At 33.4% G+C, this 27,489-nt stretch overlaps 2 protein-coding genes and 1 long non-coding RNA gene across 8 annotated transcripts in view; 2 read left to right on the top strand and 1 right to left on the bottom strand.

The window, feature by feature from the left end:
* Positions 1-10,376, bottom strand: part of LOC139896429 (uncharacterized) — a 56,191-nt gene extending 45,815 nt beyond the window's left edge. Inside the window, exons 1-6 of one of the 2 annotated variants that reach the window (XM_071879075.1) lie at positions 10,005-10,376; positions 9,735-9,893; positions 9,518-9,587; positions 9,145-9,238; positions 8,983-9,048; positions 8,407-8,575 (exon numbers count right to left, since the gene is read on the bottom strand). In XM_071879075.1, coding sequence (XP_071735176.1) covers positions 8,407-8,575; positions 8,983-9,048; positions 9,145-9,238; positions 9,518-9,552 — 364 coding nt within the window. In that variant the 5' untranslated portion in view covers positions 9,553-9,587; positions 9,735-9,893; positions 10,005-10,376. Of the gene's footprint in view, positions 1-8,406; positions 8,576-8,982; positions 9,049-9,144; positions 9,239-9,517; positions 9,588-9,734 lie in introns of both variants that reach the window. The other variant, XM_071879074.1, reaches the window with a different exon arrangement.
* A 6-nt stretch (positions 10,377-10,382) lies between these two features.
* Positions 10,383-16,245, top strand: LOC139896430 (uncharacterized). Of its 5 annotated transcripts, none has more exons than XR_011776226.1 (8): positions 10,383-10,845; positions 11,484-11,918; positions 12,000-12,239; positions 12,353-12,532; positions 13,162-13,227; positions 13,348-13,375; positions 15,439-15,586; positions 16,076-16,245. It is a non-coding gene; the product is annotated as an uncharacterized lncRNA (long non-coding RNA). The 5 variants fall into 5 exon arrangements; XR_011776228.1 differs by having other exon boundaries at positions 12,353-12,660; XR_011776224.1 differs by having other exon boundaries at positions 12,353-13,227.
* A 4,892-nt stretch (positions 16,246-21,137) lies between these two features.
* On the top strand, positions 21,138-22,986 carry LOC139896427 (protein RER1A-like). Its single transcript, XM_071879072.1, has 3 exons — positions 21,138-21,600; positions 22,424-22,604; positions 22,687-22,986. The coding sequence occupies exons 1-3, from the start codon at positions 21,188-21,190 to the stop codon at positions 22,744-22,746; spliced, it is 654 nt and encodes a 217-aa protein (XP_071735173.1). The 5' UTR covers positions 21,138-21,187; the 3' UTR covers positions 22,747-22,986.
* The last annotated feature ends 4,503 nt before the right edge of the window (positions 22,987-27,489 follow it).

The raw sequence follows: 27,489 nt of genomic DNA, 5'->3' as shown, positions 1-27,489 counted from the left end.
GAGGTAGTAATGATGTTCATAACATCATTCGATTCATATATATAAAACTATCTTATTCGAAGGTTTAAACTCGTAATCACTAGAACATAGTTTAGTTAATTCTAAACTTGTTCGCAAACAAAAGTTAATCCTTCTAACTTGACTTTTAAAATTAACTAAACACATGTTCTATATCTATATGATATGCTAACTTAATGATTTAAAACCTGGAAACACGAAAAACACCGTAAAACCGGATTTACGCCGTCGTAGTAACACCGCGGGCTGTTTTGGGTTAGTTAATTAAAAACTATGATAAACTTTGATTTAAAAGTTGTTATTCTGAGAAAATGATTTTTATTATGAACATGAAACTATATCCAAAAATTATGGTTAAACTCAAAGTGGAAGTATGTTTTCTAAAATGGTCATCTAGACGTCGTTCTTTCGACTGAAATGACTACCTTTACAAAAACGACTTGTAACTTATTTTTCCGACTATAAACCTATACTTTTTCTGTTTAGATTCATAAAATACAGTTCAATATGAAACCATAGAAATTTGATTCATTCAAAACGGATTTAAAATGAAGAAGTTATGGGTAAAACAAGATTGGATAATTTTTCTCATTTTAGCTACGTGAAAATTGGTAACAAATCTATTCCAACCATAACTTAATCAACTTGTATTGTATATTATGTAATCTTGAGATACCATAGACACGTATACAATGTTTCGACCTATCATGTCGACACATCTATATATATTTCGGAACAACCATAGACACTCTATATGTGAATGTTGGAGTTAGCTATACAGGGTTGAGGTTGATTCCAAAATATATATAGTTTGAGTTGTGATCAATACTGAGATACGTATACACTGGGTCGTGGATTGATTCAAGATAATATTTATTGATTTATTTCTGTACATCTAACTGTGGACAACTAGTTGTAGGTTACTAACGAGGACAGCTGACTTAATAAACTTAAAACATCAAAATATATTAAAAGTGTTGTAAATATATTTTGAACATACTTTAATATATATGTATATATTGTTATAGGTTCGTGAATCAACAGTGGCCAAGTCTTACTTCTCGACGAAGTAAAAATCTGTGAAAGTGAGTTATAGTCCCACTTTTAAAATCTAATATTTTTGGGATGAGAATACATGCAGGTTTTATAAATGATTTACAAAATAGACACAAGTACGTGAAACTACATTCTATGGTTGAATTATCGAAATCGAATATGCCCCTTTTTATTAAGTCTGGTAATCTAAGAATTAGGGAACAGACACCCTAATTGACGCGAATCCTAAAGATAGATCTATTGGGCCTAACAAACCCCATCCAAAGTACCGGATGCTTTAGTACTTCGAAATTTATATCATATCCGAAGGGTGTCCCGGAATGATGGGGATATTCTTATATATGCATCTTGTTAATGTCGGTTACCAGGTGTTCACCATATGAATGATTTTTATCTCTATGTATGGGAAGTGTATTGAAATATGAAATCTTGTGGTCTATTGTTACGATTTGATATATATAGGTTAAACCTATAACTCACCAACATTTTTGTTGACGTTTAAAGCATGTTTATTCTCAGGTGAATATTAAGAGCTTCCGCTGTTGCATACTAAAATAAGGACAAGATTTGGAGTCCATGTTTATACGATATTGTGTAAAAACTGCATTCAAGAAAATGATTTCGATGTAACATATTTGTATTGTAAACCATTATGTAATGGTCGTGTATAAACAGGATATTTTAGATTATCATTATTTGATAATCTACGTAAAACTTTTTAAACCTTTATTTATGAAATAAAGGTTATGGTTTTTTTAAAAATGAATGCAGTATTTGAAAAACGTCTCATATAGAGGTCAAAACCTCGCAACGAAATCAATTAATATGGAACGTTTTTAATCAATAAGAACGGGACATTTCATTTTTGGTCGTTGGTGTATGGATTAGATATAAAGGATATGTAATTTTGTTTTCATGTAAATAAGTCATGAATGATTACTCATATTTTTGTAATTTTATGAGATATTTCATGCTAGTTGCCAAATGATGGTTCCCACATGTGTTAGGTGACTCACATGGGCTGCTAAGAGCTGATCATTGGAGTGTATATACCAATAGTACATACATCTAAAAGCTGTGTATTGTACGAGTAAGAATACGGGTGCATACGAGTAGAATTGTTGATGAAACTGAACGAGGATGTAATTGTTAGAATTTTTGTTAAGTAGAAGTATTTTGATAAGTGTATTGAAGTCTTTCAAAAGTGTATAAATACATATTAAAACACTACATGTATATACATTTTAACTGAGTCGTTAAGTCATCGTTAGTCGTTACATGTAAGTGTTGTTTTGAAATCTTTAGGTTAACGATCTTGTTAAATGTTGTTAACCCAATGTTTATAATATCAAATGAGATTTTAAATAATTATATTATCATGATATTATCATGTATGAATATCTCTTAATATGATATATATACATTAAATGTCTTTACAACGATAATCGTTACATATATGTCTCGTTTCAAAATCATTAAGTTAGTAGTCTTGTTTTTACATATGTAGTTCATTGTTAATATACTTAATGATATGTTTACTTATCATAGTATCATGTTAACTATATATATATCCATATATATGTCATCATATAGTTTTTACAAGTTTTAACGTTCGTGAATCACCGGTCAACTTGGGTGGTCAATTGTCTATATGAAACGTATTTCAATTAATCAAGTCTTAACAAGTTTGATTGCTTAACATGTTGGAAACATTTAATTATGTAAATATCAATCTCAATTAATATATATAAACATGGAAAAGTTCGGGTCACTACATTAATGATATGTTTACTTATCATAGTATCATGTTAACTATATATATATATCCATATATATGTCATCATATAGTTTTTTACAAGTTTTAACGTTCGTGAATCACCGGTCAACTTGGGTGGTCAATTGTCTATATGAAACATATTTCAATTAATCAAGTCTTAACAAGTTTGATTGCTTAACATGTTGGAAACATTTAATCATGTAAATATCAATCTCAATTAATATATATAAACATGGAAAAGTTCGGGTCACTACAAAATGGCTAGACAAAAAGCATTTCAAGATTGGCAGTATCATCAAAGCCAAATCATAAGTCATTGTACACACGTAGGTAGAGACTACATTCCTACCGTTATGCCCGAATTTGCTCCTTGGACTTTAGAGAGCCGACCACCATATCCTACATATGACCCGGCCCAAGCATTTTACAGCATCTATGGATACGCTTGGGACCCATACTGGAACCATCCTCCTCATCCGTAATTTTCTTATTTTATATTTTTGTTTATTTTATTGTAATGTTACTAATTCTTAACTTTCTTATTTCTTATTTCTTATTTTATTATTATAATAGCTTTTATAATTTTCTAACTTTATTAGATTTTAATAATTTTTGAATGTGGTGTGAAAACCCAACTTCAAAAATATGTATATATGTGTTTGTAGTTTATCTCATGTACAAAACAGGGTAAAACAGCGCATTTTCAAAGACTGGCATTAAGTTCAGCAAAAGCTATTAATTTTGACGACAAAACGAAAAACAAATGTGATGTACCAACAGACGGAATGAACAAATGATGTGCACCATTTATCATTCAGCAAACAAACGCCAATATGTTTGGAAACTTTGGTAAAATTTAATCATTTTTCTACGCTAATCACCCTCAATAATTTAAATTGTTACTGATTTCTTGCAAATGAGGGCATTGCAAGATCTTAAGTGTGGGAAGGGGTTAAATTCTTTCGGATTTTTAAAATTTTTAACTTAAACACTTGGTTACCATTAAAAATACTAGTAACGTAGTAGTTGTATTAGAATCTAGTGCTCTCTGATAACAAAGAACATCCCTAGTCTTATATACTCACTACCCACTTCTAGTAAAAATTTTCAAAATTTTCAATTAAATGAACTCAAAATCATGTTTATACATATTTATGAACGATAAAACTAGGTGTTAACACCGAAATTATTGTTACCTCGGAAATGACATAAATTGAGAAACAAACCAAAATATTAGAATTCATTTAAAATGGAATAGAGGACAATAAAAAGGCAAATAAAAGAAAATAAAAGCCAAGTGTGAAAAAAATTTACCAAGTTATCTTAAACATATGTCACATATTTCTGTAACAAATAATTGAAGATACTTTTGCTTTGGACTAAACTAAACAGTTTTACCCGATTTACTGTAAGAAAGATGGATCTACACGATGAATCAATTCCATCACTTAAAGGAAGTAAAGTCTTCCGAAAAAGAAACGCGCTTCTTGATTTAGGTCATGAAGTTGTCGTCCAGACCAGCTGTAGGTTGACGAAAAATCTAGAAAAGTCATCACTAAAATCAGCAGGAAATCCACGGACCTCAGCATCAAACAGGGTCGCCAAGTGGTCAGACTTATCCTAACCATGAGAGGATCTGTCTTATAAAATAGGGAGGACGCCGTGCAAATTAGCTTGATAAGACTAATGAATCAGACCCTCAGAAAGGATAATCTCCTTAAAAGATCAAAAATCAGCTTTTAAGCCTGATATTACTCAATCCTAGAGATTGACCTTAAAGATTGAGAATTACAAACTCATGGAATTCGATGATATCTAAACTCGAGCTTGAACGAGAAAATATTTTGATCAAAATTACAAACCGATTTGTTTTCTAAAAACTCATTTTCAATGCGTTCATTACCATTGAACGTAAAATCCTAGGAATTCACCTAGAATTCATTAGGTCACCTGAACCAAATCGGGTGTCAACCGTAAGAACAGTGGTTGCATAGCATGGTCAAAGAGAGGACCTTGTGCCAGACCGAAAAATTATAAGGGTGAGCTTTACTATTGCTCCTACAAAGGATAGTAATTGCGTCCGACACGTTATAGACCATAATTAAAAGCATGTCAGGGGACATTGCCTTAACAGTTGCTTGTTCAACGCTTTCCTTTACAACCGGACGGTAGTTTACCGAAAGGTAATATTCGGAGCAAGTATACTGGACGTGTTGCTTTCCCAATACAAGGTTAGCAAGTGGGTGACACAAAACCACAAGTTTTGAGCTAAAATTTTCAAATCTGAAACCCACCAAACCCACAAAAATATTTTGCAAACATCGGTGAAGGGTTTTTCCGGAAAACTTATCTAGGGTAAAAGCTAGATTTAATTTTCAAAAGATCAAATGTTTTCATAAAGATCCAATTTCCTTAAAGGATCTAAATTTTCATAGTCATGTGGGACTGTAAACCACATCGTTACTATCATTGTTCATACCGCCGTATAGAAATCACTGATGTACAAAGTGTGAAGAATAAAGAAGTGATTCTAGTATATTTCAAGACTATATTGCTTGAGGACAAGCAACGCTCAAGTGTGGGAATATTTGATAATGCTAAAAACGAACATATATTTCATAGCATTATCCCTCAAGAAAGACAAGCTTTTAGTTGCAATTGTTCTATTTACAAGTGATATTCGTTTAAATAATAAAAGGTGAAGACAAAAGACAGATTCGACGAATTGAAGACGCAAACGACCAAAAAGCTCAAAAGTACAAAATACAATCAAAGTGGTTCCAATTATTGATGAGAAACGTCTCAAAATTACAAGAGTACAAGACGCGAAACGCAAAGTACAAGATATTAAATTATACGCAAGGACATTCGAAAATCCGGAATCGGGACCAGAGTCAACTCTCAACGCTCGACGCAACGGACTAAAAATTACAAGTCAACTATGCACATGAATATAATATAATATATAATTAATTCTTAAAATTAATATATATATATATATATATATATATATATATATATATATATATATATATATATATATATATATATATATTATATTATAAAACCGTCGGCAAGCTAGGAGCCAAGCTTGTGTGAGCTGGAATCCACAGCTCCGCACTCGCGGAGCTTATAAAGGCAAAAACCTCCGCACTCGCGGAGGTCAAATAGTATTACGTGGGCCTATAAAAGGCCGAGCATTCGGCCGAAATTTACACATCTTTTTCTCATTCATCATACGTAAAATATATATATATATATATATATATATATATATATATATATATATATATATATATATATATATATATATATTTATATTTTAATTTTAATTTTAATTTTAAATCCTAATAATAAGGGTATGTTAGCGAATGTTGTAAGGGTGTAAGTCGAAATTCTGTCCGTGTAACGCTACGCTATTTTTAATCATTGTAAGTTATGTTCAACCTTTTTAATTTAATGTCTCGTAGCTAAGTTATTATTATGCTTATTTAAAACGAAGTAATCATGATGTTGGGTTAATTACTAAAATTGGGTAATTGAGCTTTGTACCATAATTGAGGTTTGGACAAAAGAACGACACTTGTGGAAATTAGACTATGGGCTATTAATGGGCTTTATATTTGTTTAACTAAATGATAGTTTGTTAATTTTAATATAAAGATTACAATTGGACATACCTATAAATAACCATATACACTAAATCGGACACGATGAGCGGGATATTTATATGTACGAATAATCGTTCATTTAACCGGACACGGGAATGGATTAATAGTTAATAGATTTATTAAAACAGAGGTGAAATTATGTACAATGACACTTGGCATAATTGATAACAAAGTATTAAAACCTTGGGTTACACGCAGTTGATATCCTGGTGTAATTATTAAACAAAGTATTAAAACCTTGTTACATTTAAGTCCCCAATTAGCTGGAATATTTGACTTCGGGTATAAGGATAATTTGACGAGGATAACTGCACTTTATATTTATGACTGATGGATTGTTATGGACAAAAATCAGACGGACAAATTAAATAATCCAGGACAAAGGACAATTAATCCATAGGCATAAAACTAAAATCAACGCGTCAAACATCATGATTACGGAAGTTTAAATAAGCATAATTTCTTTATTTTCATATTTAATTGCACTTCTAATTATTACATTTTTATTTATTGTCATTGTATTTAATTGCACTTTTTAATTATCGCAATTTTGTTTCATCGCACTTTTATTTATTGCAATTTCATTATCGTTATTTATTTTACGCTTTAAGTTAAGTCTTTTATTTATTTATTTATTATTTTACATTAGGTTTTAACTGCGACTAAAGTTTTAAAATCGACAAACCGGTCATTAAACGGTAAAAACCCCCTTTTATAATAATAATATTACTCATATATATTTGTATTTTTATAAATTAAAACTAATATAGCGTTAAGCTTTGTTTAAAAGATTCTCTGTGGAACGAACCGGACTTACTAAAAACTACACTACTGTACGATTAGGTACACTGCATATAAGTGTTGTAGCAAGGTTTAGGTATATCCATTCTATAAATAAATAAATATCTTGTGTAAAATTGTATCGTATTTAATAGTTTTTCCTAGTAAAAATAAAGCTATTTCATATACACCTCGCATAACATCAGAACTCACTTATATGTTGTATGTTGCTTGAGTGGAATACGAGAGGACAAACTAACAAACTAAAACTTGTTTATGTCCATTTGTTGGAACTACGTAGCATTTTTATGGTCAAATGACATTTTTAGTAGTTTTTAATTAGCAAAAAAAGATAACCAAAATTTAAAACTTGGTGCCTTTTAACTCTAAATTGACATGATGTATATTTAACTCAAAAGCGACATGCGATACAAAGTAAAACGATCAAAAATTTGGCAACTAATAGTATGTATAACAATAACAATAACAATAACAATCTCTTTATATTATAACTAGAAAGAGGTCCGTCGCGCTTCGCTGCGTCCGATTCGAATGGTTATAAGCATTTAGTGTATGTTACTGCATCTTATTTAAAGGCTGATAGCAGTTTTTTAATAAGTAATTATAACAGGAGTTGCTCCAGTTGCAGCGCTGTGCTAATATGCTTCTATTTCAAAACATTATTTTTCTCTCCGAGGGGTCTGGTCTGGTGTTTTAATAAAACATGATACTCGATGAGAAATAAACTTATATCAGGGTGCAAATTAGCGGATGCTAACATCAGTCACATGAATACATGATACAAATGTGCATACACTAATTGTTTCATTTCTAGCTGAAGAACATAAGATACCTATAGCTTAAAAAACAATAAGAAATGTATGTAAGATTGTAACCAACCTATTTCTGAAATTCAAGAGCGAATAAAGAATAAGAAATGAAGCTATATTAAGGTAATAATTAGCCGCTACTAAAACAAATCAAAGTATATAAGTGTGCAAACCACAGTAGTCAACAAACTTGTGTGTAACACAATCATAACTGATGTGATCACTGAAAGAAACGTAAAAAAAAAAAATTAAGTATTCACACATAGATAAGCACCTGCTTTTACATGGAAACGATGACAGTGCGGACACACATTAGAAGCAGCAGCATGAGCATAAGCAGCAGTATGAGCATAAGCAGCAACACCCACCAAGACGTACGGAGAGCAAAGGTGTCCAACACTGTTAGCAGATCGTAGAGAACACTTCTGAGCAGGTAGCAATGACTACACACAACTCAACACATAAACATCACCATCAACCCAACAATCATGAAGTATTTTCAAATGAACAACCAACATAACCAACCTTTTTTTTTTTTTTACCTTTTTTTAGTAATACGTCTATACAACTTCAAAATTTTGATAATTTTCATTTTTCACAGTGAATTGTCTTAGAGTAAATATGCTAGAAGATGACTTTCGTGATTAAAATGGCTAAATTGTAAACCTGAATCCGATTTAAAGTGCTTGAAAGTTTGAAATTATTTTAATAACCCGTTTTGCACTAAACTGTTTTATATACATAGAAAGATGTAGGTATTAAATTTTAATATCAAAACTTCGATTTTGAACATGGAGATTTGTTAGAATGACTTAAGAAGTCAAATATACAGGAAAACACAGAGTTGCACCTTATTAGCATTAGCCAGTAGCTTCTGCAGAGCTTTCATCTTTTCGTCGATCTTTTCTCTTCGTCGCTAAAACAATATCATAATCATAATCACATAAAAAATTTGAAATTCAAAAATTTCAATACTTGTTGCTATAAAATAAGAAATATTCGAGCAAAATACACGATCGGACTGGTTATGATAGTAGCAGCTCTCGTTCATTGATTGGAATGAGATATAACCTTTCAGTCCTGCATTCTTCTTGTAGATTTTTTTGCTAACAAAGTAAATAAATAGAAACTTTCATATTACTATAAAAAATGTAACTTCCCTTCCCCGTACCCCACACATGTGGGATTGGGTTATGTTGTTGTAATAACAATTCCAAATCTTTATACCGATCCATATTGACAAGAAGAAATCATCAATTTGTTTTTTTGCTCTTGAAGGTCTAATTAGGTAAGTCAAAAGGTCATCTCATCATTGTTGTGTCATTATTTTTAGATTTGAAATTTTGACTATGATGAACTTATATGCATCGATTAAGTATGCAAACCTCGAGGATTTGCTAGAAGCATTTCGACGATCCATTTTGTTGGAGCAAGTTGAAACTGGTTAAATTTGCTCTACCAAAAAACAATAACATATACCGACACTTATAAGAGTGTAACATCTACAAAAAATTTCATCAATCTATAAGAAGAAACAAATAAAATCAATAAAATTAACAATAAACAAAAAATATTTGAACATAAAGTCTAAAATAATCAAACCAGATTCAGTGTTGGTTCTAGCTCATGTTAATGATAAGGTTTTGTAACCCCATGTTACTTTGGTGAAAGTAAAACCTCTAACCTCACCACAATCACCATAATTTAAAACGTTGTGCCCTTAAAGAGATAATTGCCGATCCAAAAACCCACAACCAAAACCTGATTATCATCGACATCGGTTCCGAAAAAAAAGAAGCAAAACCCTAGATTCAAAGCGAAAATTAATTTCACGCAAGTTATTAAATGAAGTACAAAAAACCGGTCGCATACCTAAGCTGGCGGTCATTGCCGAGGAAAACCTATGCAAGACGTCATCTTCTTCGCCGTTGCAGTCGCCGGAGATGTTTCTGGTGAAGTCGATGAATCTGACGATAAAACATAAAATTTGTACGGAATTGTTCAGGAGATCGTCACGAACTTATTGGTGGTGATGGCATCGCCTAATAAGGAGACATGAACACATAGTCGATGGTGAAAAGGATTTGGGGGTGTTTCCACTTTGAAGAGGGAGAGAGGGGTTGTTGGTTTGGAGGTTAGTTTTTGGTGGATGTTTGATGTAGGCCCGTGTGCTCTGCTGGCACTGTGTAGGAATAGTATGAAACGACGTTTTTTCTTGGAAGTTTTTCCAGTTTGTGCCAAATAAAACGACAACCGGGGTGTGGGCTGATATACTTTATTGTATAGAATAACAAAGTTAAAAATCGATCATAGGTGTCTAGAACATAATCATAGTCCACCTAAGAGGGTCGACAGCTACGCAGAGTACTACCGCTCAAACCCTAATCCACGCAGCAAAGGGGAATTCACACAGAAGAAAAATACGTCGACATCTAAGAGGGTCGCAGAAGAACTTTCAAGACTTTCATCTCCTACACCGCAAACCTTAATACCATAATCCAAATTAAGGTTCCATCCCAAATTTCGATCCAGTTGAATGTTTAACATGAAGATTAATCGGTTCATGATATAGATCAAATAATCGTCAAATCTGCTAAGCTGTTGATTTTCAATGTTAGCGTGTAAGCATCGGAGATGAAGCTGTAAATAAATTGCCTAAGAGTATCATCGGAGATCAACCTGTAAATCAATACCTAATAATTATGTTATCATTGTAAGTTATCATTAAACCTAGAATTTGTTTTCATGGGTTATTATATTGATCAATTATATCTATATGCATTACAACAACTTATATATTATCATTTTAAGAATTCACTTGAAATCATGATTTTTTTTCATGTGAACAAAGCATATTTTTTTCCATGGGTTCCAAAAAATTAGTTTATATATCTAAAGTGATGCTTAAGGTGATATGTCTGTAGTTTCAAAAATTACAAAGTTTGTTTTGCACACAAGGTGTTTGTGGTTATGTCTCATTGAATTTGATATAAATTATATTGCAATAGGGTATTGCATCAATTGAATATTTGTTCTTATTAATGTGGTTTTTTTGCTAGGATATAAGCAATTACTTATGTTTTTTATACATGATATATATAACCGTCTTGATCTAATTCGAAATTAAACCTATGCATATTCATAAAAGAAGTGACTTTTAGCAGCTTCTTTATTATGATACAATTAAATTTCATTATAGTAATTAGTATCAAAAAATTTGACTTATGACTTTTATAGCAGATTAAGTTTGCTATAATTACTGGCCAATGTTTTAACATTACATCATTGTTGAGTACATCTTCTACTACCAAATTAATGCTTTCAATCCATTATGTTTATCTCTTTATGTAGTTCCTCATTGGAGATGACAATTTGCCATAATTTTGAAGGACCTCTAGTGAGATGATCGACAAGCACTATGTCATGAATTGAATGGTTTTCATATAGTTGTTTACTGAACATATATAATTGGTTACAAGTGTGCATTTTTTTCTATTTGAACTTTAATAGCATCACGTACTTTCAGATCGTGATTAAAGTCATATGTGACCAGATTGTATTTAGTGGTAATGTTTTTTGATATTTTGGACCGTACTAATGTTTATTTTTGCTGGAATTATTGTTTTTAATGAGAACCCACCATACAACATCGTTGGTTAATTATATGTTTAGATTATTGAAAAAGATATCGTTAGTGAAGAGTGGCAATTCAGTTTCATCTCTTATTAGCAGTTGTTTGATCATGCCAAGATTAGCAATTGACTAACCCGAAATACCAATTGTTTGGTAGGTAAATGTTGAATCATTATTTAATAAATTTAAAAGAATCATTTGTATGCTAATGCGTGCCGTTTTATTATGTTCTAGGAATAATGCGGGAATATTGGTAACACGCAAGTTTTCTCCCAGATGACAAGTTTCAGCTGCAAATTCACAGTATCTATGGTGCTAACTATTATAAAGTAGGTCAAAATGCATCACTGAAACAGATTCCGTCCAGAGCTGAAAATACTAAATGCAAGAAAATGTCCAAATGCATCATTTACTGTATTGGACTGCAGGTAGTCGCTTGGGTGGGTCAGGCACGATTGGTACAAATTCACTAAGGTAAAAAAAAAAAAAACAATCTTTTATTATATATTAGCTTTTCTTATTCATTTGTAAAACAACCACAATTCGGTCTACTCATAAATATATGTTTCAAAAATGGATTTAAACAGACAAGTGCGTTTGAAGGCTATGTTTACACTCACTGACCTAGAATGGTGGTAAAATCTAAAGTTGTTATTGTTGATAACTTTGGTGGGATTGTGCAATAATTAACCAATGGTGTGAAGCCACTATGGCCTCTTCGTCATATATCAGATCTTGAAATTTTAAAACCGAGAAAAAAGTTTCAGGTAATGTGTTTTTATTTTTTTATTTTTTATAGATATTATTATATTATGTGATGGGAAAATTAAGACTTCTAAATGGAATGAGAGCTAAATGGAATGAGAACTCCAAGAGGCATAGAGATCGCAAATAGGTTAGTATGCTTATGGTAAAGTCATATTTGGTCAGTTGCAGTTGTTACCGGCTTTTACATCGATTGAGTGTATTACATAAACTCGGTAAACAGCTATTAATAAATCTCAGTTTCGTAGCTCCAATTCCTAAAGCTTATTTACAGTAATGAACTGCAGTATGCTTATTTACATTTGGGGTCTGAGTCAAAATTAGTAAATTTGGTTGGAATTAAAAGTAGAACCTATCTCACTTAAATATTGAAAACAGATGTATATGTTTGTCTCATCTAGATATATATGTTTATCTCATCTTGCCTGATGATATATTCACAACCTTTTTAACAACGTTGGTCAAGATATGTAATTTCAGACCTTAGCCTTGAAGTCATGTGGTTATGTGTTATCCTTCATTCTTATGTCAAAGTGGATTCATCTATTATTGGTACTTGACCATACATTTGTAATTGTATTGGTAATGCAAAGCTATTGTGTCAAATTTTTAAACATGGTTTCGACTTTAGGCGTATGTCATGGACTTGGAAGGAGAGATCAAACATCAAAGCGAACATATTGAATTTTTAATTAAGGTATGTTGAAACTATTGTTTTCAAAATAATGTTAGCACGACACTATTTAATTAGTACGCTATTCATTTACAATACTGTATATGTTAGAATATTATTAACTTACACACTATAAAATTGCAGGAAAACACTAATTTGACTGCAAAATCAGGTATTTTAAGCAACTCATAATAATAGTTTTATATAATAAAATACAACAACAACAATACCCAATCCCACGAGTGTAGGGTATGGGGGAGGTGGAGTGTAGACAATCATTCCTCGAACCCTAGATTAGAGGGAAGTCACTACTCCACCCGCGGGTATAGAACCCACGACTAGATAAGATCGTCCCACCCTCTACTCGAGAGCCAAGAGATTGCTTCCTGAGGGACCTCCGGCCAGGAAAGCTCAATAAAACGAGAAAGTGCGGGCATACGTACCTGTAAGCGTTACATGCGTCTAGGAAGATGAAACCATACGAAGAAGCCAAATAAGAAAACACAAATAGCAGTAATGCACAACAGTTTGACAGATAGCATGAAAAAAAATAATGCGCAGTAAAAAGTAAATTCCAGAAAAAAAAAAAAAAAAAAGGTCACACAACCCCCCCCCACACACACACATATATATATATATATATATATATATATATATATATATATATATATATATATATATATATATGCTCCCACACACACAAAAGCATGTAAAAATACGTATAACTAAACATGTATACATATAGATACAGACATACATATACACTTAGATACATACATACATAAACAGAAACACCTAGATACCGAGATGCAATATACGGCTATACAGGTAAAACAGATACCATGTAAAGGGATATATATATATATATATATATATATATATATATATATATATATATATAATATGTAGTGTAGCTATATATTATATAGTTATAGTTTAAAAAAAAAAAAAAAAAAAAAAAAAAAAAAAAACTCTAGCGCCTATATTAGTTCTAATATGCCTGAAAAAGAGTCCTACTCAATTACACTAATTCTACTCCTCCACAGGCTCCTATCAGAAGTCATGTCCTCCGTCAGTAGAAGCTCTTTCAAGTCAAGCTTCAATCTATCCTCCAACCTACGTCTGGGTCTACCCCTTCTCCTTACGCCCCCAACAACGAGGGTCTCGACTCTCCTAACCGGGGCTAAAAGTGGGCGCCTCATAACATGCCCAAACCATCTAAGTCTTCCTTCCCTCAGCTTGTTGGTTATGTTCCCAACTTCCAAGTTCTCCCTAAAAACTCCATTTGGTATCATATCAAGCATGGTCTTGCCACACGTCCACCTAAGCATCCTCATTTCTGCCACCTCCATCCTCCTCTCTTGGGCTTTCGTCATTGGCTAACACTCTGATCCGTACAGCATGGCTGGTCTGATTGCCACCTTGTAGAATTTCCCTTTCAATTTGAGAGGTATCTTCTTGTCGCACAACACCCCTTTCGCTGCCCTCCACTTCAACCATCCTGCCCGTATACGATGCGCCACGTCCTCATCTATCCTTCCCGATTTGTGAAGCATCGAGCCTAAATATCTAAAGGACTCTCGTGGAGGTAAAGTCTGATCCCCAATTCGGACATCCACTATATCCTCCTGTTCCTCTTCGCTCGTCTTGAAATCGCATCTAAGGTACTCCGATTTAAGTCTGCTAATCCTTAGGCCATTTGATTCTAGAGCGATCCTCCATTGCTCTAGCCTTCTGTTAAGCTCATCCTGGAAATCCGAAACTAATACAATATCGTCGGCGAATATTAGGCACCATGGGATGTCATCTTGTATCCTTTGAGTTAGTTCATCTAGGATCAAAGCGAAAAGATATGGGCTAAGGGCCGATCTCTGATGTAAGCCTACCTCTACCGGGAAAAACTCTGTGTTTCCTACCGTCGTACGTACACGAGTCTTCGCCCCCTCGTACATATCTCTAATCGTTCTTATATATCTACTTGGGACACCCCTAACATTAAGAGTCTTCCAAATCAGCTCGCGCGAGACACAGTCATAAGCCTTTTCCAAGTCTAAGAACGCCATGTGTAGGTTCTTTTGTTTTTCCCTATATTTCTCCATAAGGCTTCTAACGATGTGAATCGCCTCCATGGACGAGCGTCCTGGCATGAAGCCGAATTGGTTCTCTGAAACCTTTGTCTCGCGTCGAAGCCTCGTCTCAATAAATATAATTATTGAAGGATTTGTTTTGATGCAGACGTTACAAACTTTGGTACATGTTATGATGAGTGGTCTGCAAAAATGAAGCTGCAAAAATATGTGTGATGTCAATTATTAACGTCATGTGGATGTAACCTGCTCAACAAAGCGTTATGTGGATTGGTGGGCTGCGCAATATTCTAAATGTAAGTTTAATTAATGATCGTTATTCTTTTATATAAAAAAATGTTGCACACATCATCTTTTATTCTATCATGATTCATGAATTTATATTTGAATGGCCATTTTAAATGTTTTTTTTTACTGTTTTATACTTCGCAGTTACCAATGAACCACTTTGAATTGTCACAAATACAAACCGATAAAATTGAATCATTTAAGTTATCCACTTTGCAAAAAGAGGCCCAAATTACAAATGTTATGAATAAGTTCAAACAACATATAGCAACCACATTTTCTGAGAAGTCTTTTGTCAACAAGGAGAGAGATTATGCTGCTATGTCAAATTATAGAGACAACATAATTATCTGTTATGCAACACTATAGTATTTAGATCATGTGATTCTAATATATTTGGCTTCATCATATCAACATTAGTTGATAGTTTACACATCAGAATTATTAATTCCATGTAATGTTGTAATGTAGTTATAATTTTTATGTGTTGCATGCAGGTACATTACGCTCTTATCTACTATAATGCTACAATTCAATTGTTTTCCGTCCCTTCAAAAACCCGAGAATTTCATGATGTTGAAGAACCATCACAATTTTGATAATGCCCATACAAAAGTGTCCACGAAATCGCTGGCCTTAAGCTAGTAATAACATTATTTAATAATAATAATAACATTTTTTTTTTCAAAATAAAACATCAAATTAAATATAATGATTCGAAGATCTAATTGAAATACAAATTGATATAAACACTAATTGTCTGTTTGAAATATAGATGCACAAACCGGATAAAAAACCGGATTCGGACAAAAAAAAACCGGATTTTTTTTGTCCGGATTTTTCGGAACCGGTTCCGGATCCGGTTCCGGTTCTCAGCGTCGGATTTTTTTCGGATTTTTTTCCGGAACCGGTTCTTTTTCGGATCTCGATCGGTTTTTTCGGATTTTTCTTGGACTAGGATTCGATTTTGCGAATTATATTTTTACCGGTTCTATTTTTTTTAACGTTTGACAACAATAATATAATCGGTATAAAGAAAAGTTATAATGCTCAAGTGCTCAACACAATAGATAATATAAATAACAATATTCGAACAATACAATTATATAAATAATACTTTTATTCGAACGATACAATAATAAAAATAAAAACACTTTTATTCGAACAATACAATTATAATTAATACATTTCGAGCTTCGGCATGGCCATCACTCAATAATGTATTAAGACTAAAGTATATCGAGCTTCGGCATGGCCATCACCCGTTATACTTTAGTCGTCAAATGACCCAAATGTGTTATCTTGTTGAGCGCGTTGAGGATGGTGCCTTCGATCGTAGTCTTCAAAAGCGGGGTCATCAACTAGAGAAAGATAAGCTTGTTGGTAACCCGATACATTCATTTCGGTTTGGTCCATATCAAACGGTTCATAGTCACCTTCATCCACTTCGTTTAGTTCATTGTCGGAATTCTCTTCGGTTGTTGTAGGTGATAATCCCGCTAAATTTTCTTCAAACTCTATACATTCTTTAATGTCGTTATATAACGGACCTTCTAATGAAGTTTGATCTTGTATCCTATCTACCCCATCCAAATAATCTTTCAAACATACACATACTTTCACAGCTTGGGGGGTAAGTCTTGACCTTCTTTCCGATATAATTCGACCACTCAAAGAAAAGGCCGATTCGGAAGCTACGGTTGAAGCTTGAACGGTAAATAAGTCACGAGCCATAATGCTTAATATTGGATATGTGTCTTGTTTTGTTTCCCACCATTTTAAAATGTCAAGGTTGTTAAATTGTTCTTCACTCATGTTTAGTGCAAAATTTGCCATCTTATAATTTCTCAACTCGCTTGTGGGTGCCGATGTTCGTGCGCGTTTGGAAGCGTCTTCACGTACCAAGTTAAAAAGACTTATTTTGAGATCTCGGCTCCTTCGAGAAGATGATCCGGGTTGGTCAACAATTGGGTTTGATTGTCGACCATATTTTGTTGCATAAATACCAAACATATTCTCAAAAACATCATTAAAAGCGTGTACTTGGTTCAAAAGATAGTTGGGTTCGTCATCAAAAACACCATGCACACAATCAAAGTTGGTATATATTGTTGTCATCAATCGTTCAACCCCATTAAAATTTAATCGTGGGTCAAGTGCGGCCGCACATAAAAATACCTTCGGTATCTCTCCAAAATATTTTTTTAGTTTTTTTCTTATATGAAAAATCGCTTGTCTAAAAATAACATTATTTGAGTTCGCAAATTCGCATATTTTTTCCGTCATTATATAAAATTGTTCTAAAACTAGTACGCTAGTTGGGTAATAAACACCCGATAACATTGTTGATACCTCTTTAAAAACTTGTAAAAAAACTTGTAAAAAACTTGTTAATGATTCCAAGTCATCCCATTCGTCGTCACTAATTGGTTCGAAAAATCCCTTTCTAAGTAGTTTTCTATTAAAAGCGATTAACGTTTCTTTTTGACGTAAAATATTTTCGAACATTAAACAAGTAGAATTCCATCTTGTATTATTATCAAAATAAGGAACTAACCAAGTGCCATGACAATCTTTAACAAAAGCCTTATAGTTATGATGTCGTGCGTTGCTCGTACGATAAATCGTTACTAATAATCTTCTAAATTTTTCTTTTAATGAAGAACAAAAAGTTAAACAATCTTGAACTCCCAAGTTTATAATATGAGCAACACAACGTGTATGAATAAATGCACCATTTAAAATCGGTCTAAGTGCAATTTTTAACTCACTCATGGCCGCATCATTATTAGATGCATTATCTAGCGAAATTGTAAAAACTTTATCGATTAAATTATATTCTTCTAAAGTGTCTTGTAACGCTTTTTTTATATTATTACCGTTATGTGGATAACCAAATATTTTAAAATCGATAACACGTTTCATTAAAAGCCACGAATCGGGATTAAACCAATGAGCGGTAACGGCTAAATAAGAATTTGCCGTTCCATGTGGTGCGCTCCAAACATCACAAGTTATAGAAACCCTATGTTTATATGTTCGAAAACCTTCAATTATTTCAGTTTTAGCTTTTTTCCATAATTTAAAGGCGTCACGTCTTAAGGTAGAACGACTTACATTGCTATATCGCGGTTGTAGTCGATTCCGAATTAGCTCCGTAAGCCTTGGATTGCCGAAGTGGTTGAAAGGAAGCGCTTGTTGAATGACAAACCTTGACAAATCTTGCCGAAGAGCTTCGGCATCGTATTCAAAAATCGAACCATCGGCCCGCATTGTTTGTTGTCTCGGGTCTTGCCTTGCACTACAACTTTTGTCAAGATGTTTTCTTAACGTTGTATTACCCGAAACACCCATGAACTTCATACATTGTGTACAACGAGCTTTTTCCGCACCATCCTTCATTACACACAACTCGAATTTGGACCAAACGTCCCCTTTTCGCTTTGTTTCTTTTTTGTAATCAATATCGGCCGTAGTGTAGCCTTGTGAAGATGTTCCAACGGAAGCGGAACCGGAAACGGAAGCTTGTGAATTATCCATTATGGGATAAGTAGACTAGAGATTAGAGAATATTTAGTGATTTAGAAATAAATATGAGAATGTTTGTTGGTGCATTTTCAACCAAAGCATTACCATGTATTTATAATGGACTTTGTGGGGTTAAAATAGTAAAAAAAACTGCAAAAAAAAAAAAAAAAAAGCCTAGTTTTTTGAAAAACCGGATCGGATCCGGATCCAAACCGGATCGGATAAAATCCGATTTATATCCGGAAAAAATCCGGTTTTCTTGAAAATCTGAATCCGGGTCGAACCGGATCGGATCTCGGATCCGGATCCGGTTTTTGCTGTGTCCGGTTTTGCTTCTGTCCGGTTCCGGATCGGGTCACCGGATCGGATCTGGATCCGGTTTTTTTGCCCATCTATAGTTTGAAATGATCCACCCATCTAATCGAAACACCACATTGAACAAACCGTTAATTCAAGCCATATCAGCAATTGAACGTACAAAAAACAAACTACTACAATCCTTGAACCATCAAAACATATGTGCCTACGCACAGTTTGGGGCACAAGTTTCACCAGAATATTAAACGTCCTTGATGACGCTTCACATGACATTTGATAGAAACTAATCAGTGGCGATTCTAGAATAGAAACTGAATGGGGTCCTGATTTTTTTTCCAGTTATAATTATATTTGAATAATATTTTATTAGTTATTTACTTCTAAAAACTACAAATTCGAAAAATATATAAGGTCTTAGTAGTTAAATTTAGAGGTGTCATACATAGCTTAAAAGATAAACTATAAATTCGAAAAATATATGGGTTCATATAGTTAAATCTAGTGGTGTCCAAAATTAAATATATTTTTTATAAAAAAAAAAAAATTAAGCTAATGATTTTCCGTGACCCCACGGGTCATAGCATAAACTCGCCATTGAAACTAATGTCAACCTCAACAAATCCAAGAATCCAAGAAAAGCTTCAGTCGCGTTCCCCACCAAACACATACACACATAAAATAAGGGGCGAACACCTGGTCACAAAGACACGAAATATGTTGTCTACATGTCATAAAATACCTGATCGATTAGAGCCAACAATAAAGGATCCAACTCCGCCCGAGACCTTAGGAGGATAACTCCACACTAGCAAAACATATCACATAGTGTATGGATCCACTGCAAATGTCACGAACTCATTGAGTAAAAATCACATGCGATAGTGAATTAAGTCGAAGACACAATTATAACTTATAAGTAACCTCGACACATCCTAGCTGGATGGTTTTTCAGTGACATATAGGAAAGGACACTGGAGCAGGAAACCCAAAGTATGGGAAGAATTGCTAGGGAAACAAACCAAAACACAGTCCGATGTATGAAACCTTGAAATCGACATTGAGCCAAATTGAACACCGATAAGCACCTACCCATTTACCCTCAAACGACGTCGACCAAACAACACCAAATCTCCTTAAAATTATTAAAAACCAACGGAACCCAGTAAATATGCAAAGTCACAACAAATAAAAACCCAAAAGAATCACTCAAAACGCAAACGAAATACACAAACTAAAACTGCATGAATTCACAAATTTGCATAAACATGAAAACCCAACCATCACAATCACCACACCCGAAGATTACTTCAAGCTGCGGAATAAACCGACGGGTGACCAGTCACCAGAAAGATCACGTAAACCATTCGCTAGAGCAAAATGAAACGACCTAGGGAAAAACAAAGTGAGGGCGGAGTTAAGTTGAAGTAGATTCAAGAGACATGATGCAAAACGGAGAAGGAAAGCGCGAGGAAAGGGTGTACAAAGTGAAGTTCGCTGAACCCTGGCGAACCACCGGAATAATAATAATCATATCATAATACTAATTAATTAAGTAATGAATTAATTAAGTAAATAATCAAATTTGCCGTTCAAAAAAAAAAAAAGGAAAAAAAAAGTAAATAATCAAATTTTAATAATTGCGAAAAAAAGAATGGGTAAAAAAAGTTACAAATTGCTAGTTAATCACACGCACATATTCCTTCTGTATCTATGTGTTCCCAAATCGGTTTCTAATTTCTTCACCAAATTGATTCAAAGTTAAGATGATGGATCCAGGAACCAACCCTACCACCACTACTCCGCCCAACACCAACGTTCCACCGTCATCCGGCGCATTACATTCAACCGACACACCAGCAGCAGCCGTACAACGCTGGGCTTTTGTGGTGTCACAACGCTACCAACATCTGCTTGACAAGTCAACGCCGTTTTTACTTTACCGATGGATCATCTTCTGTATCATCGCCTTCGTTTACACTATTCGCGTGTTGTTCGTGCAAGGGTTTTACGTTGTCTCGTATGCGTTAGGGATATATATCCTTAATCTATTGATAGGGTTTCTATCTCCTCAGGTTGATCCAGAATTTCAGGACCTTTCCGATGGTCCGACGTTACCGTCCCGCAGCTCCGATGAGTTCCGGCCGTTTGTTCGTCGTCTTCCTGAGTTTAAGTTTTGGTAATTGCAGGCTTTTTTATTTAAATTATTACAATTTAGGATCGTCTCTGTGTAAATTTTTTTAGAAATGGATTGTATACTCTGTGATTCACTGATTTTGATAGATTAGGGTTAGGTTTTAGGTCTGATTGGATCGAGCGAACGAGTGTTGAAATTAGTGATAGAATTAAGGGAGTTTATGCTGTATTTTCAGATGATGATTATTCTGAATCAAATTGATCAAAATTTCGTCTAGACTCAAATCTGTTTCAGGCACTCTAAATTTTGAAATTGTGCAATATATGCCCTTTTTTCGAACGGAACAATATATGCACATAATGTAGAAGATACAAGTAAATGTTTGGATATACTGAATAGTAAAATTAGTATATTGAAAGCTTGCAAGGACACATCAATTAGTATTGATGCTGCAGTTAAATTAAGTGTTTCATTTAGGACACGTTTCTTGTTCTTTATAACTTAGAAAATGCATCATTACATGTCAATTTTTCTTGCAGTCACAGACTTCTCTTCAGTTTTTAAAGATCACGAAGATTAGATTCTCGTTTATTGTAATGTTCTTGTTTATTGCAATGTTTTTGTTCGTTTTCTGTATGAGCTTTGTGAAATGCATGATATCTATTATTTTTATATGGTTTTAGTTTTTGGGAAGTTTGAATGAGTTATGCTCAACTGAGATAAACCTTCATGAGTCAAGAGATCTATAGCATAAATATCAAATGATTAATGCATGGCTTGAATTAACGTTACCCTGATGCCATAGGCTGCTTATTTTTTATCCATTCAGTTTGATGATCCAAATAATTTGTTTCCTTGATGATAGGTACTCAATAACGAAGGCCTTTTGCATTGCTTTCGTGTTGACATTCTTCAGTGCGTTTGACGTGCCTGTTTTTTGGCCTATACTCCTTTTTTATTGGGTCATATTGTTCACTCTCACCATGAAGAAGCAGATACTACATATGGTTAAATACAAATATGTCCCATTTTCTTTTGGAAAACAGGTATCCTTTATTCCCATGTTACCTCACATTATTAGTTACTTTATTATACAATCATTCATATAAGTAATATTTTCGTTTACAGAGGTATGATGGAAAGAGGGCAACTTCAACTGAAACTGCAGGTCTTGTTCCCAGAGATTGAAATTTCAAACTTATTAGTACTTTTCGTTTCTTGTATTACTCACTGACACACATCTTAGTAGGGATTGAAGGTCACTTGAACTTTTCAATGGGTTGTTCCTTTTAGAAGATTTTTTCCGTATAGGTTTTGCATTAGTCGTAACATTCTAGATAAATGAAGCTTGACTTTCTATATATACGGGTTGTTCGTTCTATCTGTGTATATGCTTACATATTCATGCAGTATATATCCAATTCGGTATAAGCATATCTTTATTAGTTGTATGTATGAGATTTTTCAAATATTACAATTATTCAATTAGGAACAATATAATAGCTGTTTGTCTATGTGCGAGAACATCATAAAGGTGGTCTGTAATACCCATATGCTCCGTAAAACGTTTGTGCAGAGGCAGCAGAATCACAGCTGCTAAAAACGAGATAATAGCCCAGGGATTGCTAACATAATTATTCATTAAGCTTGCACGCCACGAATTCCACTGGTGATTATTAGCCCGGTTAACCACTTAAACCTTTTTTGAAAGCTCTGAATGATAACACTTGTTGATGTCAAAAACAATCTCACGGAACAGTTTTTTTTTTTTTTTTTTTTTTTTTTTTTTTATACAGCAGTACGAGATCACTTAGGAGAGACTTAACCACTCACGCGTTCATCTCTAACAGTTGTGTAATCCGCCCACAACTACTGTCCAAGAGGAAACCCGGCCCAATCTGAAGGCATGGGCGGTAGACACCCCCCCCCCCCCCCCCCCCCCAAGGCATCCTTGAGTGGAATTAAACAAGGTTATGGCACAGTTGATCAAACAGATTCGCGCTATCATCATCACTTCATAACCAACGTTCAATAATCCCACAATAGTGGAGGTGCACGACATCTTCGAGTTTATCAAATCGTCCATAAAGATCACGTATGATGTCATTATAGTTTCACAATTCTGAATGTGATTGCTCGAATGCTATTAGATTGAGACAGAGAGATATTTGGTTCCATCCTTGATTAATAGTCGGGGTGTCTCTAAAATCCCATTTTCTAATTTGACATCCCAAACTCGATCGGATTTCCTTTTCTTGAACTTGATTCCTGCTTCTTTAAGCTTGACCAAATCAAACACTACAATAAGCTCAACAAAAAACAACACCCAATAAACCTAAAATCCACCAACGAAGCTTTGCTTCAACGGTATCCCCAACAACTTGTGTGTTGGGGCGAGGGTTACGTCATGAGTTCGAGCCTCGCTCGGCCCATCATATTAATCTATCCGCCTGAAATATGGAGCTCCAGATTGACCTCAAGGGGGTTTTCTCTCGGATCCATTCAGGATTCAAACCCGGTCCGCCTGCTCCTCGGGATAGTTTAAGGATCGGGTTCCTGCAACGTGATTCGGGTTTCCTCCCGAAAGTGCGTGCGTGCGTGACAAATGAAAGTATTCGATGCCGACTGTTGCCTTTCAGAAAAAAAAATAAACCTAAAATCCTGACATGCATTGTTGTGGGTTTTGTTTTGGGTATGTTTTGAGGATGCTCGGTTATAGATAATTTTTATTTGTTTGTAGCTTTCTAGGTACGAGTCTCTCCTAATAGAATGTTGTACCTTCGTGGTTGAATGTGTTTTCTAAAAGGAAACACATTTATTTCAATATGAGTTATCGTTTTTTCTTTTTTTTAGCAAAAAACCCCCTAAAATCCCGACAAGAGTACCCAAAAAAAATAAAACTAAACAAAATAGAGAACGAAACACACTAGCGAGACTAACCTCGAAACTCAAAACGTTAAATCTTGGATCGCATATCTTACGGAATCAATACTACCGAGCAAACAATAGTCTTCTATTATTCAGAATGCGAGGAAGATAAACCGTCATCTTTGTCATCGTCATCATGTTCATTCTCTATTAGATCATTGTGAACAATTCTTTCCTACTGAATATGTTCCTCACGATACTTTTTACGTTGTAATTGTTTTTTTCTTGAGCATGTTAAATTTGATTTTCATACAAATTGTTAGAACTTGTCTTATTTATTGGTTATCACTGGCTCATCATAGGCATGATTGTGTACGTGAAAGGGCATTGGTTATCACTCGTTTATCATGGCCATGATACGTGGAAGACTAGTTATTTACAGACAGTTATTTGATGATTGAACAGACATACTTGTTTATATACAATTATGTTGGATCATCAAGAGACACGATGGTTAGGACATAACTGCCATATATTTTAGCTATAAATATGTCTCTAATTTCTATCAGATTACATAACAATTCATGGAACAATTACTCACACTTACACAAATGATTTTCAATGATGTTAATGTGAACTTTATGTATGTTGCATAATGTTTTTCAATTGACGTTGAATTCTTGGAAGAAGTTAGTCGATAACCTACCAACGTTTCTTAGTGGGAGCAAATATTTTTTTTTAAAAACAATGATCAATACGTCCTCAATTCTTGTTTAATCTGATAGTATTCGGCTGATGTTTCAACACAAATTCAGGATTTACATCACTTTTACTTATTTAGTTATTTATGTCAAACTTTAAACTTGATGTTGAATATAACATTTTAGTATTTAGAAAGACAATAATGTAAAGGTAAGCTATCTAATTTAATTAAGTTCTAGACTTGTTAAAAGTTGTACGTAGTACTATTTTATATTTATAAACTAGGTTTTGAGCCCGTGCTTTGCACGACTACTCAAAATTCGTTTTAAATAAGTCACTTATTTTAATTTTATGACGCTTGATCTACATTTTCAAGCAATATTTTGGTTCGTTTAAGGAGACATGTCGACCCAATAGCTTAAATGTGGTTAATTTGAGCCCGTACTCTATTTTCAATAAGTCATAGTTGTTAAAAATGACGTATTTGAGCCTGTACTATAAAATACATATATGTTTCATATTGCGTGTAGTTGCAACAACAAAAAATTGTTCGAGTTCTATCAGATTTAAGAAATCGGTTGAATCTAATTATGTAATGACAGAATTTTACTAATAAGAGTAATACGTTACTATTCCCTCAAAATTAGTATCTTATGATTTTATATGAACAAATGTGTGTATGAATATACTATAATAATAGGACATTTGTGTATGAACAAATGTGTGTAGTTTTTCTGATGATCGTAGTAGTATATAGGAGTAGAAATGAAATATGAATTAAATTGTGTAAAATTGGATTTAGTGAATTTTTTAAACTAAATGAATACATATGGTAGTTTTAGTATTTAAATTGGATATATATATGATATTATGTTATTTACTTGGGTAAATATGTGATTTTAAAGGTTGATAAGGGGGTATATGAATAATTATGACATGTGAAAATTACACTTGGCTTAATATGCAATATTTAAGTAGCTAATGACATGTAAGCTAATTAAATCTCTTTTTTATAAATAGTACTAGTTTTATGAGCCCGTGCGTTGCACGGTGTAGTGACCCGAACTTTTCCATGATTATATATTATATGAGATTAATATTTACATGAATAAATGTTTCTAACATGTTAAGCAATCAAAATTGTTAAGACTTGATTAATTGAAACGGATTTTGTGTTAGCATTTGACCACCCAGTTTGTCCGATGATTCACGAACGTTATAACTTGTATATGACATGATATTATATATATGAACATATATATATGTTTAACATGATGAAATGTTAAGTAAGTATCTTATTATGTATATTAACAATGAACCTTATACATAAAACAAGACTACTAACCTAAGAAATTCAAAACGATATCTATACGTAACGATTATCGTTTTATTAACGTCTTAATATTTATATATCATATTAAGATATATTAGTACATCATGTTATCATAATAATGTAATAATTTAACATCTCATTAGATATAATAACAATGGGATTAATTACATTTAACGAAATCGTTAACTTAAAGGTTCCGAAACAACATGTACATGTAACGACTAACGATGACTTAACGACTCAGTTAAAATGCATATACATATAGTGTATTAAGATGTACTAGTACACTTTTGAAAGACTTCATGTCACATATCAAAGTACTTCTACTTAACAAAAATGCTTACAATTACATTCTCATTCATTTTCATCGACAATTCTACTCGTATGCAACCGTATTCGTACTCGTACAATACCTAGCTCCTAAATGTACATACTATTGGTATATACACTTCAATGATTAGCTCTTAGCAGCCCTTAGTGAGTCATAAAACATGTGGGAACTATCATTTAACATCTAGCATGAAATATCTCACAAAATTACAAACTAATGGAGACTATATGGTACCCCCATTTTCACGTGAACCTACACACTCACAAACACTTTCATTTTTCAATTTTCTTGATTCAAACTCATCTCTATCAAGTTCTCTCATATTGTTCTAAGTGTTCTTCATCATCTTCATCAAAATTTGCATCAAAATCTGCATCAATATAGCTCATAAATCCAAACATAAAACAACTTACAAAACAACTACTTAAGAAAACTTCAAGAACACTTTCAAGTTTGCAAGTCTACTTCCAAGCTTTCAAATCCATTCCAAGTAATCATCTAAGATCAAGAAACCTTTGTTATTTATAGTAGGTTATCTTTCTTATTCAAGGTAATACTCATATTCAAACTTTGATCAATTTCTATAACTATAATTATCTTAATTCAAATGGTAATCTTACTTGAACTTGTTTTCGTGTTATGATTCTACTTCAAGAACTTCCAAGCTATCAAAGATCCATTGAAGCTCAAGTTATTT

The sequence above is a fragment of the Rutidosis leptorrhynchoides genome, chromosome 3 (genome assembly GCF_046630445.1).
Source record: "Rutidosis leptorrhynchoides isolate AG116_Rl617_1_P2 chromosome 3, CSIRO_AGI_Rlap_v1, whole genome shotgun sequence".
NCBI classification, from domain to species: domain Eukaryota; kingdom Viridiplantae; phylum Streptophyta; class Magnoliopsida; order Asterales; family Asteraceae; genus Rutidosis; species Rutidosis leptorrhynchoides.
The sequence above is the reverse complement of the archived record's forward strand: the minus strand, read 5'-3'. Positions and strand labels throughout refer to the sequence as shown.